We start from the raw sequence: 17,198 nt of genomic DNA, 5'->3' as shown, positions 1-17,198 counted from the left end.
ATGTGAGTTCTAAAACTCTATCCAAGACACTAAGAAACCCTGACTAAGAGGGAAATTCAGATGATCTGTTGTATCAGCTCTGGATTGTGTTATCTTCTTCTGAAGAGAATGGATTTTAGTTAAATTCCTGAATGTTAAATTTCTGATAGATCATCTTGATTTTATGAAGACTGGTTTTTGCACATTATTAGGGAAAGTCTGTTTGGGTACATATAGTTTAGGTATGCTATTGGTCTTATGATAAATATGAGACATAGTCTTTGCTCCAAATATATGGCCCATTTGGGGTTTCAGTAGAAATCTCAGGGTGTTTATGAAGCCCCTCTAACTTGATGGGACTCTAATTCCAAATACTGACTCCCCTGCAATAGGAGCTAATCTCTAATTAGCTTTTCTCAGCCCTCCGGATATTGCTTTCTGATTGATTCCTTGGTGACTCCTCTATGCAACATATGTTAGAAGTGAGTTGGAATCCGAGGGGGAGTGAATATGCAGATTTGGGAGTTCCTACCAGTCTCCCTGCTTCCTGGGATTTATTCCTCTACTTCCAGGGACTCTGGCAGCTCTCAATTCCATCTTATGATACCTCAAGCCAATAATAATAATGGAACTTTCCAAGTTCTCTGTAGCCTGGTGAACACCATCCAGGGAAGGGCTATATAAATAATATTTATTTGCTCCAATGCAGTTCCCTTGTTTCCAAAGTCAGATTCTCTTTTTCCCTACCTGATCATGATTATTTTGCAGGGCCTTCTAATAGTTGTTCCTTTATGTTTTGCCTTTTATTGTTTCTACTTTTTTCTATAGTTTATAATTGCTATTTGTGAGAGTATTAGTTTTATTCAAGCTACTCCATCTCTCCTGAAACTAGAATTTTCCAAATTCTGTGCATTTTGAAAAAATTATTTTATTGCATCTACACTAAATAGCATATTTATGAGCGCTAAGGTTTAAATGTGTTACCCAGAGTTCCCTGTGTTGGAAACCTAATCCCTAAATTCATAGATTGATGGGATTTGCAGGTGATGTCTTTGAGAGGTCATTCCAATTAGAGGTGGTCATGAAGGTGGGACCCCACAATGGGGTAAGGCTTTCTAAGATGAGGAAGAGAGACCTGAACTAGCACGCTTGCTTTGTCTCAACAATGTGATACCCCTCCACCATGTTATGATGCAGCAAGAAGACTTATGAAATGCTACCACCATGCCCTTGAACTTCCCAGCCTCAAGAACTGTAAGCTAAATAAATTTCTATTTTTTGTAAATAACCTGGTCTCAAGTATTTTGTTATAGTGACATAAAATGGACTTTAAAAAAATTTAACCTTTTAAAAGGCAGAGGAAATAAAAATAGATAAACTATTTATGAGCTCCCTAGTTCTATAGTTTCAAAAACTTCTATTCAAGGAGCTTCCTTTTTCTGATAACCTGTGAGTCATCTAAGTTGAAAATCTTGAATCTTTCTGGCAATTAGGGATACACTGCATTTTCTTTTTCTATAGACATGGATTCTGGAATAAGTCTGAAGTGGTATTGAATTTGGATCTGCCATTTATAGCTCTGTGATCTTGGGCATGTTACCTAAACTCTGCACTTCAATTCCTCATCTGCAGCTGAGGTCAGGAATACTGATCTCACAGGGATTGATTCACAGTAAATGAAGTGCCTGCCACTTCCTAACTGCTCCATAAATGTTAACTTCAAGGTTCCAGAGAGAAAACATTCCATATCTGTGAAGTAAGTTTCTTGTTCTTGTACTGGAAGCTGTTTGATTGTTTTCACCTAAAAAATAAAATTCCCAGGCTGTCTTTATAGAAATATTTAATTTTAGCTATTATATTCCTTAACTAATAACTCAGCCAAAATAAAGGGAACTAGCACTGGCTGCACTCCATGACCTTCCAGGTCCCTGGGGGTTCCCAAAGATGATTGAGTTGGTCTTGACCACCTTGATATGGTGACCAGGCAACCAGCAGGTGGAGACACAAAGTCCCCAGCTAAGAGACAGAACATACCTCAGCAAGTGCAAAGGGGGCCTGGGATTGGGATTGGAAGGCACAACCAAACTTGGAAAGGCCGAACTGAAAGGGTAGTGTTGCTGGAATCCACAAGTGGACATTTAGGTATAGGATGCCTCTTGGCCATCTTGGATTCTTCTTCAGTAGAGAGAAGGGGTGAATGGGCTGCAGTGATGGACAGGGAGTTGTTGAGCACAGAGGAGGTTGAAAAAGCACTCAGAGGCTACTCCGCAGAACCTAAGGCAGCCAGGCCACATAACCTGGGATTGAACCCGTGCAGTGTCTAAGCAGGAAAGTCAGATAAGATTTGTTTTGTTTTACTTTAAGGAAGGGGCTGGACTGGAGGAACTGGAAATGGGCAAGTCATACTTTTGTCAATGCAGCTTTGTCTGGATATAATGGGGTAGGGGAGGGGCCATCCTGGTGACATTAACTGGACTTGGCAGCTTTGATGACTCACCAGATGTGGGTGTGGAAGGAGGTGACATTTCGGAGTGGAAGGTGGAGATGGTGTGGAAAATGGCATTATAATTGGCCTAAAGGGACAAGAGAGTCAAGTCCAATTGATTCTCTATTTAATCTTGGGAGGTGATGGAAAGATAACTGTTCTCATTTTACCGCAAAGGAAGCTGAGTTCTGGCGCACAGAATTTGTCCACAATCACACAGCTGCAGCCAGGCAGATTGGCCCAGGACCTGGAGGAGCGTCTGTGGAGTTGATCCAAACCAGTGCTGTGCTGGTAAATCCAACTTGAAAAAAAAAAAAAAAAAAAAAGCCTGCTTTGAAGCATTTGCCATTTCCTGTAGTGTAAATACTTCATCTCAGAGGATTTCAGGCTCCTGGTATGATGTCACTAAACATGGAGTTGGGAAGCAGTGTTCATGAGCCAGTCCTAGCTGGCCAGGGCCTCTGGCCGACTTGCTCAAGTCAGCCTGGTTCTGAGGCCCCATCTCCTACCTCAGTGCCAAAGCAAACATCACAATCAGCCCAGTTCTTTGTCTTTTTATTCACTGCCCTTCACCTTAAATTCTCTCGGACTTATGTAACCACAAGTTGGTCTATAAAATGGGGAACAGGGAAACACCTAACAATACCGTAGAATCACTATCTATCCTTCATCCTGTCTCCAACCTGAGCTCTTCTACTTTGGGATGTACAATTTAGTTGATGCTTCTGGAGCCATATGCATGCAGCACACCCCATGGAGAGGGGCGTTTTGCTAAGAGCACATAGGAACAGTGCAGCAAGCTCTCATCTAGTTTTAATGCTGGCCTCAGGACTGCAGACTGGCAGAACTCCTAGATTAGCAGTAATGGATACCTGCTTGCCATTTAGAACACTTTCTTGTCACAAGTAGGAACCGTGCTTCTGATGTCACAATCTGCAAATGGATTTCAATTTGCACAGTATTATCATCAAAGTTGGCAGCTCTGCATTCTCTCAGACCATTCATTTTAAGACAGTCTGCAGTGTTTTAGTAACAAACCCATGAAAGTCATATGTATCACATTTTCTCTCAAATCTTGTGGCCTGTGGATATTTTCCTTTTAATTTGAAACTGACTGCTGTTGAGGCAGAAGAAAGGCAAACACATATGTTGGGAAATCAAGACGAGCAGAGTCTTGCTGTCAGTGAACCCCACGTGGGAGAGAAATGGAGCAATTTTGTGACAAACTCGCCTCCCGAAGCAACTAGGGGGCTGTGGAATGACTTGGAGGTACAGTTGGTAGGAGTGACTTGGAGGGAACGGTCACAGCATCTAGCCCTTGGCTAGAGGGGAAGGCAGTGAGATGGGACTGTAGGCCACTGGTCAGGGCCATGATGGGCTAACTGGAGGGTCCCTGAGACTGATAGGAAGTAGAAGCCACACATCTTCCTCACTCCCTGGGAGATCTGGTAGCTGAGACCTATCTCCTCAACAGGCAGAGGCCAAGGCTGCCCAGCAACTCCTGGCAGACCCACAACAAACCAGTTAGGGTTGGACAGGGCCTTCTGATCTGCCCTATTGATGGAACATACAAGTCACACCCTCCTGAGGACATGGCCCAGACAGTGACTGTGCTGACAAACTGCCTCAGAGAAACTGCTTAACATTTGCTGGAAGGCACATCCTTTCGGGAGAGAAAGGCCCATCCCCAAATCTAACTTTACAGAAGGCCCATGAATCATAATGCAAACCGCTCATTACCCAGTGACAGCCTGGTGAGCCACTTCAGACCTTTGGGATCCTTTAGCCCTTGGAAAGTTGCTAAGGTCTATCTATTAAGAGTTGCTTCTCTGGAGTCCATGGCCCTCTCAGAAATCCCCACTTCAATGATTCAGGGGTGGAACAAGGACCTCTCCTTGTCCTTTTCTGCCAGGGGATGGGCTGGTATCTTGCCTTTACCACCTGCACCCCCTATAAAAGCAAACATTCAGGGAGTCTTCAAGAGCTGGGACTCTAGCCCATAGCCAAACACTACCTTCAAATCCAGTAATGTGCTATGGCTTCTAAGCAGCACCAAAGTCAGATAATAAATTATAACTATTTTTAATATTTTTCTATAAATACATCATCAATCTTCAAAACTTGCCTAGAACATGTCAGTAGTTTCATCTTTGAACATCAAAATTCATTTCCATCTGTTGGCAAATGTATACTTTTCCTTACCAGAAAATCACCTCCGGCTCTCCAGGGGACGCCTGGTATTTCTGGTCCCATCTAACCTTTATTCAGCACTCTAACTGCCTTGCCAAGTCTGGAAAAAGCTGCCTTTATCTTGAGCTGGCAGCTTCCGGTCCATGCCAGGCCTAACCTGTCTCCTGTGAGGAGGGTCATGGCTTGAGCATGGAGTGTACCTCATTTCCAAACAGCCTTGCGTCTGGAACTTGCCTATCCTCACTCCCTGAGTCATCAATATATCTGTCTGCCCTTTTTTCTCACTCTGTTGTGACTCAAGTTTTACGGCCACAGAGCTGGTTTGTGGAGTTGCCATTTCCTGCGGATGAGGTAAGCAAGATACTGTGCATAACATTCCCCCAGTATTTCTTGAAGGTCATTTAATTGTTCTGACTGGCTTTTAAAAGTTTTTATTAGAAATGCTAGGTGGTATAAAATGTCGACATTGACCAAAAAAATACCAGATGACTGTGTCATGTCAGGAGGTCCAAACCCCAGTGGCTCAGCCTTAGAAGTGGATGTGCCGCCTCTGGAAATCCATCAGATGACCCAAACCACAAAAAGGACCCTGTGCAGAAGGTGCTCCCTATGGCATTATTCAAGATGGGACAGTGGGACACTGGAGATAGCCAATGTTAGGGGAACCTTCAATTCTAGGAAGAAGGCAGCCTTTAAAGACGATTTAAAATTATCATTGTGGGTTATGAACTCCCATTTTTACCCCGTATACAGATTGCAGAATCACATCAGTTACACATCCACTGATTTACATATTGCCATACTAGTGTCTGTTGTATTCTGCTGCCTTTCCTATCCTCTACTATCCCCCCTCCCCCCCTCCCCTCCCCTCTTCTCTCTCTACCCCCTCTACTGTCATTCATTTCTCCCCCTTGTTTTTTTTTTCCCTTTCCCCTCACTTCCTCTTGTATGTAATTTTGTATAACCCTGAGGGTCTCCTTCCATTTCCATAACTATGTAATGTTTTGAACAACCAACAATAAAAATTATATATAAAAAAAATCAACTCAAAGTAGATCAAAGACTTAGACACAGAGACCCTGTGACTAAAAGAAGAAAATGTAGACCCAAATCTTCACCATGTTGGCTTAGGTCCCGACTTCCTGAACAAGACTCCTAAAGTGCAATAAGTAAAATGAAGAATCAATAAATGGGATGGATTCAACTAAAAAGCTTCTTCTTAGCAAAGGAAACAATCAATAATGTGAAGGGAGAGCCTAGAGAATGGGAGAAAATCTTTACCACACACACCTCAGACAGAGCACTAACCTCCAGGATATATAAAGAACTCAAAAAACTTAACACCAAAAAAACAAATAACCCAATCAATAAATGGGCTAAGGAGCTGAGCAGACCCTTCTCAGAAGAAGATACACAATCGATCAACAAATATATGAAAAAATTTTCATCATCTCTAGCAATTACAGAAATGCAAATCAAAACTACTCTAAGATTTCATCTCACTCCAGTTAGAATGGCAATTATCAAAAATATAAGCAATAATAAGTGTTGGCAAGGATGTGGGGGAAAGGTACACTCATACATTGCTGGTAGGACTGCAAATTGGTGCAACCACTATGGAAAGTAGTATGGAGATACCTCAGAAAACTTGGAATGGACCCACCATTTAACCCAGTTATCCCACTCATCAGCAATACCCAAAGAACTTAAAATCAGTATACTACAATGACGCAACCACGTCAATGTTTATAGCAGCTCAATTCAGAGTGGCTAAACTATGGAACTAACCTAGATACCATTCAACAGATGAATGAATAAAGAAAATGTGGTACATATACACATGAAATATTACTCAGCCTTAAAGAAGAATGAAATTATGGCATTTGAGGGTAAATGGATGAAACTAGAGAATATCATGCTAAGTGAAATAAGCCAATCCCAAAAAAACCAAAGCCGAATGTTTTCTCGGATAAGCAGATGCTGATCCATAGTGGGGCGGGTGGACAGAGAAGAATGAAGGAACTTTGGTTTGTGTAGAGGGGAGTGAGGGGAGGGGTAGGATTGTGCAGATGGGAAGGACAGTAGAATGAGACAGACATTATTACCCTATATACACTACTGGAGGACTCTGCACCATGTACAGCCAGTGGAATGAGAAGTTGTGCTCCATTTGTGTTCAATCTGTCAAAATGCATTCTACCATAAAATAAATAAACAAAAAATTAAAAAAAAAAGAATTTTGATATGAAAAAAGAAAAGGAAAAAAAAATTATCATTGTGGAGGAAAGAAAGTTCAAGATGCCAAACTGTATGTCCACCATTACAACAAACCGTAAATACACGTGAAACCCCCCCACAGGAACTTGCCAGAGTGGAACAGGGAGTATGAGACTGTTGATCTTTCCCTTCCCTTCCCTTCCTTTCTTCCTTACATATGCCATTATTTCTTATTATCCCCTGGGCTTGGTTCCAGGATTCTACCCTGCCTGCCACCCCCCACCCCAGATACCAACGTTAGTGGAAGCTCGTATAATAAAATAGACCCTACACACATCCTCCTGTATACTCTGTAATACCTAATTCAACATAGACCTCTTATAAATAGTTGTTAACACTGTATTGTTGAGAGAATGATGACAAAGAACAAAAATATGTTGTTGTAATTTTTAAAGCATTTAATTTGCCATTAATTGTGCCATTAATTTAGTACATGTTCTTTACACATAATTCTTCCCTCCAAAGATTTTCAATGGGAGGTTGGTTGAATCCATGGAAGTGCAACCCTCAGGGAGAGGGTCAACTGTATATGCTCTTTATGGTGTGGTTAACATCGTCATTTACAAGGCAGGAAACAGAATTCATTAACAAATCTGAATTGCTTCCTTCACAACAGGACTGGGATCATTTCAAAGTGCATTGTTAGATATGGTTCATTTCTAGCCTCTAAATTGCAGGAAGGGAAGAAGGCTTCAGGACATGTTAAGCCTGGCACCAACACTGCCCTTGGTATGTTCTGAGAAGTAAGCTTTTGCCTAAAGGAAGACTTATATTTATAATTCAAAATTAATGATTTTAAAGTCTGACTAGAAAGGTTTCATTTTTCTCAATGGGAACACACATAGGGCAGCTATCCAGGACCCCCAAGGGGAGTGGCTTCACACAGACACCAAAGTTGTGACAAATCAGCAAGAGAAAGGTAGCATCGGAAGAGCCAGCTTAACTGGGCTGGACTACCTCATGGAGAGAAATTCATTCCAGATAACAACGGCTTCATTTAAGTAGATTTCAGAGCTTAATTTGCACCGTTTAAATGATTAAATTAACTTATATTTTCTAGTTAAAAAGCAGCCAGGCATAACTATTCTTGCTTTTTTTATTATTATTCTTTTTTTTTTTTTTGTATCAGGAATTAAACCCAGGGGTGCTTAATCACTAAGCCACATCCTCAGCCCTCTTTTATTTTGAGACAGGGTCTCACTAAGTTGCTCAGGGCCTCAATAAGTTGCTGAGGCTGGCTTTGAATCAGCGATCCTCCTGCTTCCCGGGCTGCTGGGATTACGGGTGTGTACCACCACCATACCTGGCTACTCTTGCCATTTTAAATAAAGTATTGCTAGAATGTTCTTTACAGGACAAAATTTCATTTTTGTGTAGATTAGCATGACATGGAGATCCTCAAACTGAGGTACAATTAATGGCAAATTAAATGCTTTCAAAATTATGACAACATATATTTAAGTGGTTTAACTGCACTGACGACAAGCCAGCCCCTGGCCTACGTGGCCCTGTGATTTCTGGTTGAAGATTTATACCAATTCTAACCCCCACTTCTCTGCAAAAGACCAAATAAAACTCTGAAGCATAGGAAAACTAATACGAGAGGTTTTTTCCTTCACATACAATGAGTTGCTGTAATCTGACCCAATGCATTGTGATTTTTCCATTTTTAGTGCATTTATAACAAATTAGACTAAGCAAATTTGCTGTGGGCATTTGCCTTACAAATGGAACAGGGGCCATCCTTCACGTTCTTAAATTACCATGAGACCCACCCAGGCAGGTGGCAGCCCTGTACAGCCACCTTAGCCAACAGACCCCCAGCTGGCTCCCTGGTCGCGTGGCACATAAGCTCCTTTGCAGCAGAGATTACAGCATTTCATACAGGAGTAATGCAGCCTAATCCCCCAGGGCAGGCGTCTGGGCAGGTGTGGGGAGGGCTTTGGTTCCCTTCATGAAAGACGGCCTAAGAAAAGACTTTGGGCACTTGGGGTTCAGACAAAACCCCTCAGCGATTGGCAGATGGTTCAGTGGACAGGAGCCCTGCAGGTGTGCCACCTTTCTGAAGAGCAGGTCTTGAAAGGCAATACCCCAGCAGCAGAGGCAACATGTCTGAAAGTCTGTAGGTCCCCTTAACCTAAGTGTGTCCTTAAGGGCACAGCAACTATACTTGCTTGCACATACATTTGAGTTCATGAATGCAGTGACAAATGGAAGTGGCTGCACAGAACACCTAGATTTTCAGGTGATACTCAAGGGCACAAGGAGACAGCAAAACCTCACTGTTGTTTGGCTTGGGTCAAACATCATGACAAATGTTGGGTATGTGAAAGTGTGTATTAGCCAGGTCCTCCTGCATCTTTTGGTCTGAGAAGAAGAAATCACACGTCCACTCCCGAGCTGTGTCAAGGCCAGGCTTTGAAGATTTCGTAATAGGATGTGGTCAAAAGGCTGGGCAGGAAGGAGGCCAGGGCTCCTGAACTTGAATTGCAAGCCCATAAAAGGGGTTTCCACTCCCTTCTTGCTCTCAGTCCTGAGTGAAGGGGATGCTCTCTCCTCACTCCCAGTGGCCTGCCTGCTTCTGCAGCCCAAAGGGATGTCTCACAGCTTGTGTTGTGTGACACCTGGCCTTCTTCTCTAAACATGAGGGTCTTAGGGTCCATGCTCCAGGATTATCCTGGCCCAGAATACCTGTGCCAACCAAGTGACCCGGCCTTACGACGAGGCTGTTCTGGCTCACTCCAGGCAGGGCTCATGACGTGTAACCATAGTGCCTCAAAGTCCACTGCCCTGCCCATACACTGTCACAGAGCCCCTGGGAAGCCATGGTTGCTTCTGCCCTATAGTTTCTTAAAAGGCTCTTGCCAAGATTCATGTACCTAAGCCAGTACATAAATTTTCAGTACTGGTTTGTAAAATGCCGCCTATTCTAATCTACGCATAATTCATTCACACACACATGCACCTCTACAGCCAGGACACACACCCTATAATTCTTTGTAGGGAGGACCTAAGGCTGGACAGAAAGGGCGGCTTCCGTTTTCATGCCTTTATGCATGGTGATTTCCTCCCCACTTTTTAACCCTATTCCCCTATTATTATTTTTAAATACTGATAATAAGGGTTGAAAGGTGTGTTTGGGTTTGGGGATATTTGCTTTATTTTTAAGGCAGAGGAGTATTAAGAAGGCAGTAATGCATGCTAACACAAAGTAGGAAGAAAGTGGTATAAACAGCTTCCCAAGTTCAAGGGGAGAAGGGACTATTTAACAGAGTGGAAGCTGCAGATCTCAGCCTTCCAATGGTGGCCAAGACTTGTGGGAAAGCCATAGGACATTCTGTTAGGAAGGGATCCAGGTAAGGAAGGGCACACAGGTGGAGAGTAGCACCATTTTTCCCTACACACTGGGGAGCACCAGGAAAGAGACCCATACCTGCCCTCCAGGAGGTCTAAAAAGGGAGACATTTTCACAAAAGCATAAGAGTAAGTCCCCCGATCACAGCCACACAGGAAGGGTCCTGGATGCCATCAGAGTGAACAATAGGGTGTTCTGGCTGCAGAGTAAAAGCATGGAGAGAAAACACATGCTGGAGCAGCAGAGATGAATGCCCCCAAATCCGGAGCTGGGATGGCTGGAGGAAGTGCCCTGTAGAATGGAGATTGATGGACCTGGAGATGGAAGCCAAGCTGAAGAGGGCCTGAGTGGCAGTGAGATTATGGACTCCACCCACTGGCAGAAGGAAGCCCTGAAGTGACTGAGGAGCAGGAGGAGAGTGGAACCTGGAGGCCAGCAGGCAGCATCCAAGCATGCTGGGGGTGGGGAGCTGGGACCTGAAAGCATTCCTGGAGACAGCCCTGAAGGGAGGCAGCACTTCCATGGATGTAACGAGGACGGGCAGTCAGGAGAGAGGGAGCAGGAAAGGAAATGGCAAGTTTAGCCAGGTGTCACCAAGATGCTGGACAGATGGACATTCAGCTTCATATGTTTGTTGCTCATGTCCCCAACCCAAATCCAAATCCCTACAATTCTCTGTGAGGATAAACATGACTTCGACATCAAAATGTGGATCATGTTCTTCCTTACTGGAGAATAGAAGTATCTCTGCTTTTCTTCCCAAGAAAAAAAACTAAACACTCCCACAGAGTAAATGGCAATTAGGCAGAATTACAGCAATTCTTTCTGTGAGCACGATGTCATTATGCTGGGATTTAACTGTCATTACACTGTAAATACCTCTCTCCTGGGAGTGTAATTCTCATCCACAAAAGTTTGCTACTTTGGCATCAGAGATCAGTTTTTAAAAATGTTGAACCAGATAGCAACTCTATACAAGTTATTTTCTAGCTAGAATGGTCCTAAAAACCCCAAGAACATATATGCACAGTGCTAGTTAAACACTAATCAAACATATGGGGCACTACGTTAACATGCAGATTCAACGGAGCTTGGAAGGTGCACTTGTATTGTGGAGCCTGACAAGGGCCTGGTCTGTTTTGAGAAAACCGAGTTAGCAAGCAGATGAGGAACAAAGGAGAAGAGTCCATTCTAGGAAAAACAGAGGAAGAGACACTTGAAAATGAGTTTCATTTCACTCCCCAACTGCAGCCCATAGAAATACTTCCCTCAAATAACTCAAAAAACTTTATGAATCTGTGTTTAAGTTTTTTTACTCTCCAAATGTAATACAATTCTTCAGCTAAAACAGGAATAATGAAACAAATGGTTTTCAAAAGTACAATAGAAAAATATTGTTCACTGGTTTATTTTTCCAAATGAGCAATAGGCTATTTACAAATAAGCAGATCTCCAATGATGTGTATTAAAATGGCAAGCCTATCAACTGTTTGAAATCTAAATGAAAAAAAAATTAAGGCACATTTGATCTGTGAGTTAAAAACAAACATTCTGGTGTAATGACAAAGTCATTTCACTTTTGTCCCCAAAACACATGAGCACCAAAATTGTCCAAGAACACTTAATATTTAGTAAAACAGGAATGTGAAAATTAAGAAAGGGGTAAAATCTCTTCAAAAGGAAATCTTTGGAGATTGGTTTACTGCAAATAAAACATACTAACCACACTCCTGGTACACATAAATACTAATACTAACAGGTACTCAAGAAATGGCAGAACTCTAAACAATGGATATTAAATAAATTAAAGGTATTCAGATGTCAAGGATAAAACAAACAGTAATTAAAGAATGAAGTAACCAACTCTACAACAGACAGGACGAAGTGAAAGAAACCAAATACACCTCCCCCCATGTTTTCATTAGGGTGTTTTTGTTTGTTTAGTTTGCATACATTAGAATTATTACAGTAATTCTTCTTCATCATTCTAAATATTAATACTTCACCCTCTAAAGAGAAGGGTCAGCAAGAGAGAAATGCCAAACACTTCTCACAATGTGGTGCCAGGCCTGCTCAGGCCACGGCATCCCGGGAACCACCCCAGCTCTGGCTGTGCTGTCCTCACTCCCCTTGCTTGTCAAAGCTACTTGACCTTGATGGGTAGAGTCCAGTGTGGGGGAAATAATCAACTTTGGAAAGCTTTGCTGAAGATGCTGATGCTAATGATACAGATATTATCACATTTACTTATTTTACAACTGGAACTTGAGATGGCTTTAAAAAAAAAACTTGTGTAAAAAAAAAGACAAAAGGTAGAATCTGTGCAAGGTTAACAGTCACAATAGAACATTTACCAGAGTTACAGTGTTTTTTTGTTTGTTTGTTATAATAATACTTCATAGGAATGTTCATGTTTTCTGCCATAGGACTGCAGAGAAGGGGCCAGGAAAGGAAATATAAAAAAACATAAAAGGTTTTGTTCATCAGGGATATTTCAAGTCAGAATTAAGCAGGTCTGCTACATAATGTTCAGCAAGAAGATGTATTCAAAGGCAAACATTGATCACATTTTTGTTCAAAAAGCTCAATCTTAAAGGAGTCCTATGTAAGAAAACCACTTGGAAAATATATCCTTGTATGGACTTCAAAAACTGATCATACAAAAATTTTTGAAAAATAAATTAGGTAATTAAAAATGTCCCTTCCAGCAGAGCTGGACATCAGGCTGTCCGTGCAGAGCCATTATTATTGCTTTTACTGTAACTTGGATCGTTTTTCTCCAGCCACATTTCAGCTAACTGCTGCGTGGACCCATATGTTGATGCCTTAGACCCCAAGCACATTTTGTATTGTTTGGGATCCAGATTAGGGTCACAGAAGACAGGGTGGTGGATGTGTACCACTCCTACCTCCTGGCTTCTGAACGTCTTCAAACCTGCCTGGACAACCTTGTTGAAGAGGTCCACATCCTCCAGCCCCCAGCCTTGGATGGAAACATCAAAGCCACCCACTCGGACAAGATCTCCCTTATAAATACAAGTAATGCCAAACCCATAGTTTCTCCAGAAGCCAGTTTTTTGAGTAAAGGCAAAATGGTTGTCACTGGGAACTTTCCCACTATAAACAATCTTTGGATCATACTGGCTAAAGATGATTGGGAAATATATTTGTTGGCCCAAAACTGTATTTGCTCGACACCGTTGCAGGAATTCGGCAGTAAACACAAGGTCAACATCACAGAAGAAGAGCAAAGATTCGTTATTAAACTGTGAAGATCCCACTTCAAGGGCCAGAGCTCTTGAAAACTCTCCAGACACAGGCAAAATCTGCATGTCAGCTTTAGGGTATTTAATGCGATAATCTCTCATCAGTTCAACTTGTTTGGCCTTATCAGGGTTGGAATCAGAATTGAAAAGCAGGACAACAAGTTTGACGTTCTGATTTGGGATGAGACATGTCTTCTCAAAGTTTCCCATAAATCTTACAAACATATCAAATCGTCCAGACAAAGGGATCAGTATATTTATCTTTTTATCTTTGGGCTCTTTGCGTTCGTTCTTGGACCCAGGGAGCTGGAAGGGAACAAGCTTCTTCAGGGAATTGGAGAGGAAGGATAGGGATCCAGAGTCCTGATTGATTCTATTGGCCAGCTCCTGTGCATCCAGTTCCTCATGCTCCACAAACTGGATCTTGCTGAAAGTCTGCTGTAGGTATGCGTGCCTCCTCACGGGAACTGTCATCTTCTTACCTTTGTGCTTCTTGTACAGAAGCAGCAGGTCCAGAATGTATTCTGCCCCGTACATGGGGTTCACACGGCGGTAACCATACTGGATCTCCTTGAAGTCGATGATGCGCCCCCGGGTTTTGGCATTGGCATTGATCATTTCCATCACCTGCATGACAATGTCATCCAAGGCTTCCCTCTGAGCTGAGTCCATTCCTCTCCGGGGGGGCTGACCATCGGCAGCTGAATACAAATACTTCCCAGTCAGAAACTCCCATTCCAGAATCTCTTCTCGTTGGCGGGCCTGAAACCGCATGAAGGAAGGGGGTATTCCCAACTGGAGGTCCTCCTTATGAATCTCTGTGTTACTGTATTTGCTCATCAGGACAATTTCTCGGTGGAGCTGTATTGTGCGATGACGCAGCTCAGCAATTTTGCGACTGAGCATGTAACTGTGTAGTCTGTACTGGTAGGGTGGGTTTTTGTTCGGGTGTAACGTGATAGCTCGGTGAATCTTACTGTTATGGAGATCTCTGATGTACCCCTTCTTGTTCTGTTCATAATTCTCATAAAAAAGTTGCTGCATCTGTTAAGAAAAATAATTACAATTTTAGTCTTGCATGACCAAGTGTCCCTCCATGCTTGTAATTTCTTATACACCTGGTAAGTATAAAGACAAAAATCTAAATATTAGAAATCCTTCTAGATAGGCAAGAGCACACAGATGGACCTAGATAAAGCCCAATTAACAACAGCCGAATGAGATTAGAAGAGTTAACAGACATAAACTGCTTAAAGAAATAAGACTTAACAACTAGAGTTGGCCAATATAATTTTGCAGGCAGAATCATGAAAAGTTTTTCCCATAAAGAAAAAGTGTAAACTTGAGGGGCTTGGGCTGTAACTCAGTGGTAGAGCACCTGCCTCATATGTCTGGGCACTGGGTTCAATCCTCAGCACCACATAAAAGTAAATAAGTAAAGATATTAAAAAAAAGTAAAAAGTGTAAACTTGAGATTGCAGTTACTAAGTAAATGTGTCTGGAAAGAATGCCACTTTTGGTCCCACTAAGCACAAGACACGCTCCAAAGAACAAGTCACACTCACTGAAGACCAGCAGAGTAGGCCGTGCAGCCAGCCACCCATGTGCAGGAATAAACCTAATTGATTCCTAAAGGAGCAGGAGAGCCAAGAGAGCCTCACAAAACCTATTGCTGCGGGGCGGGGGGGGGGGGTGAGAATATGTTTTCAGGGTGAAAGAAGGTTCTGCATGGTCTCTGAAAGTAGGTGTGATTTGAAAACACTCTCCATGTCTGCCTGCTTGCTCAGCATGGTCTCCAGCACTCACAGGCCTGGGAGCTCAGGAAATGCTGACCCATTGGGAAGGGTGCAGTATGCATGGGGCCAAACTCTTCTTGCATCCAAAGACACAAATTTTGGGGGGAACATAAGCTTAAGGGCCAGCAGCCAACATGGGGCCTGTGTTCAAATTAGAAAGGGCTTAATTCTTCAGGACATTCAGTTAAGGAGATGATGAATTTTTTCAGAGTCTTCTGGAGTGAATAAAATTCTACCACTTCCCCTCAAAAAAGGAGAAAAACACCATTAGAAGTTGGTATCAGGTAAGTTAAGCCTGCCTTTTTTCCCTCTGTGATTCAGTTTTTTATTCATGTTATAAACTAACTCTGGATATGTATAATATGGATTTGGGCTGACCAGTTGATCTGCCTTTGGGCAGTCATATTTTTTATTCTTTTTTTCCCTGCTATGATCATAATAACAGAAAAATACAAATTAGCTACTACATTCCGTTTTCTTTTAATACAGAATACTATAATTTACCAATAAATACAAACAATAGGAGTAAGAAGGGGAATACTTCCAAAGAATGGCTTAAAATAAAAAAGAGAGCTCAAGGATCTACCAGCTGTGTGGTGGGCTCCAAGCACCTACACAAACTGTGTCTGATAAATGCTGATTCTTCCCCTTCCAAACACTCATGAAGTCTGGTGCAGGGATCAGACTTGGGTTGCAGTGCCCTCCAAAGTGTACCATTGTTTCTGACTGCTTCCACATCATGATCCACATGTGAACATATTCATGGAATTATCCACTAAAGTCAGTGTTGAATTTTATAATTAATTAGAAAAGGCAATCCAATTTTTGTTCTTTTAAAAAAGAAATACAAGATTTGAAAGGAGAAACAGATCTTACTTATCCTAACAGGACAAACACCAATTGTGACTTTTGTGTGTTAAGAGGAATTGAGACACAATTCAGGACCCACCCCCATACAGCCAGCAGTTTGCTCAATGCTACTCATGGTAGAGTGGCAGCAGACACTTGTTATACACTTGTGTACCTCTTCTTCTACGTACTGTAACTACAGGGGAGAAAAACAAATCTTTGTTTTAAAGCCCTTCTTCAAACCCTGGATGGTTGGGGCAAATTGAAGGTAACTGATAAAAACAACATTAAAACAGCCGGGCACAGTGGTGCACTCCTGTAATTCTGGCAACTCAGAAGGTTGAGGCAGAATGATAGCAAGTTTGAGGCCAGCCTCAGCAACTCAGCAAAACACTGTCTAAATAAATAAATAAAATAAAAAGGCCGGGGATGTACCTCAATCCCCAGTTTAAAAAAATAATAAGATAAATATCCCATTATACAATTTAATGATCACCATAATCTTTCTTTCCACTTTGCTCCTTATGTGAGTCACAACAGAAGACGCTGCATGAACTCTCTGTTGAAAACACCTTTACTACTTGCTCATTTTCCAGTTTGGCTGGCTGCTGAGTGCACACTGTGGGGCTACAAGGTGGAAACCAAGTATAATCTGAGGATTCACAACAAAAGTTTGGGAAACTTCTCTGCAGGTGCTAAAAGAAACACAGTCATTTCACAATCCTATAAACCCTAAAAGTAAAGGGAAGCCTCTGAATAGCTGCTTCCCAACTCTGAGAAACCATTCGTCCTATGTCACAGGAACCAGGTAACTGAACCATCAGACTTCAAGCTGCCACCAAGGGCACTGCCACGTAAGGAAAGCTCCACCCCAGGGAAGAGTAGTATGGGCCTAAATCCTCCAGAACTGGGGACTAGTACAGGAACTACTGTAGAAGTGGGAAGCTAGAGACCTTATATATTTGTTTAAATTATGTTATTTCTATTTCAACTGATTATAA

At 42.2% G+C, this 17,198-nt stretch overlaps 1 protein-coding gene across 1 annotated transcript in view; it reads right to left on the bottom strand.

Annotated features, from left to right (window-relative positions):
• Nucleotides 1-11,678: 11,678 nt before the first annotated feature.
• Nucleotides 11,679-17,198, bottom strand: part of Chsy1 (chondroitin sulfate synthase 1) — an 84,419-nt gene continuing 78,899 nt past the window's right edge. The window contains exon 3 of the mRNA XM_046435918.2: nucleotides 11,679-14,596. Coding sequence (XP_046291874.1) covers nucleotides 13,007-14,596 — 1,590 coding nt within the window. The 3' untranslated portion in view covers nucleotides 11,679-13,006. The remainder of the gene's footprint in view (nucleotides 14,597-17,198) is intronic.

The sequence above is a fragment of the Marmota monax genome, unplaced genomic scaffold (assembly GCF_021218885.2).
Source record: "Marmota monax isolate L192 unplaced genomic scaffold, Marmota_monax_Labrador192_F-V1.1 WCK01_AAM20220418_F8-fsc00005, whole genome shotgun sequence".
Lineage (NCBI taxonomy): Eukaryota > Metazoa > Chordata > Mammalia > Rodentia > Sciuridae > Marmota > Marmota monax.
The sequence above is the reverse complement of the archived record's forward strand: the minus strand, read 5'-3'. Positions and strand labels throughout refer to the sequence as shown.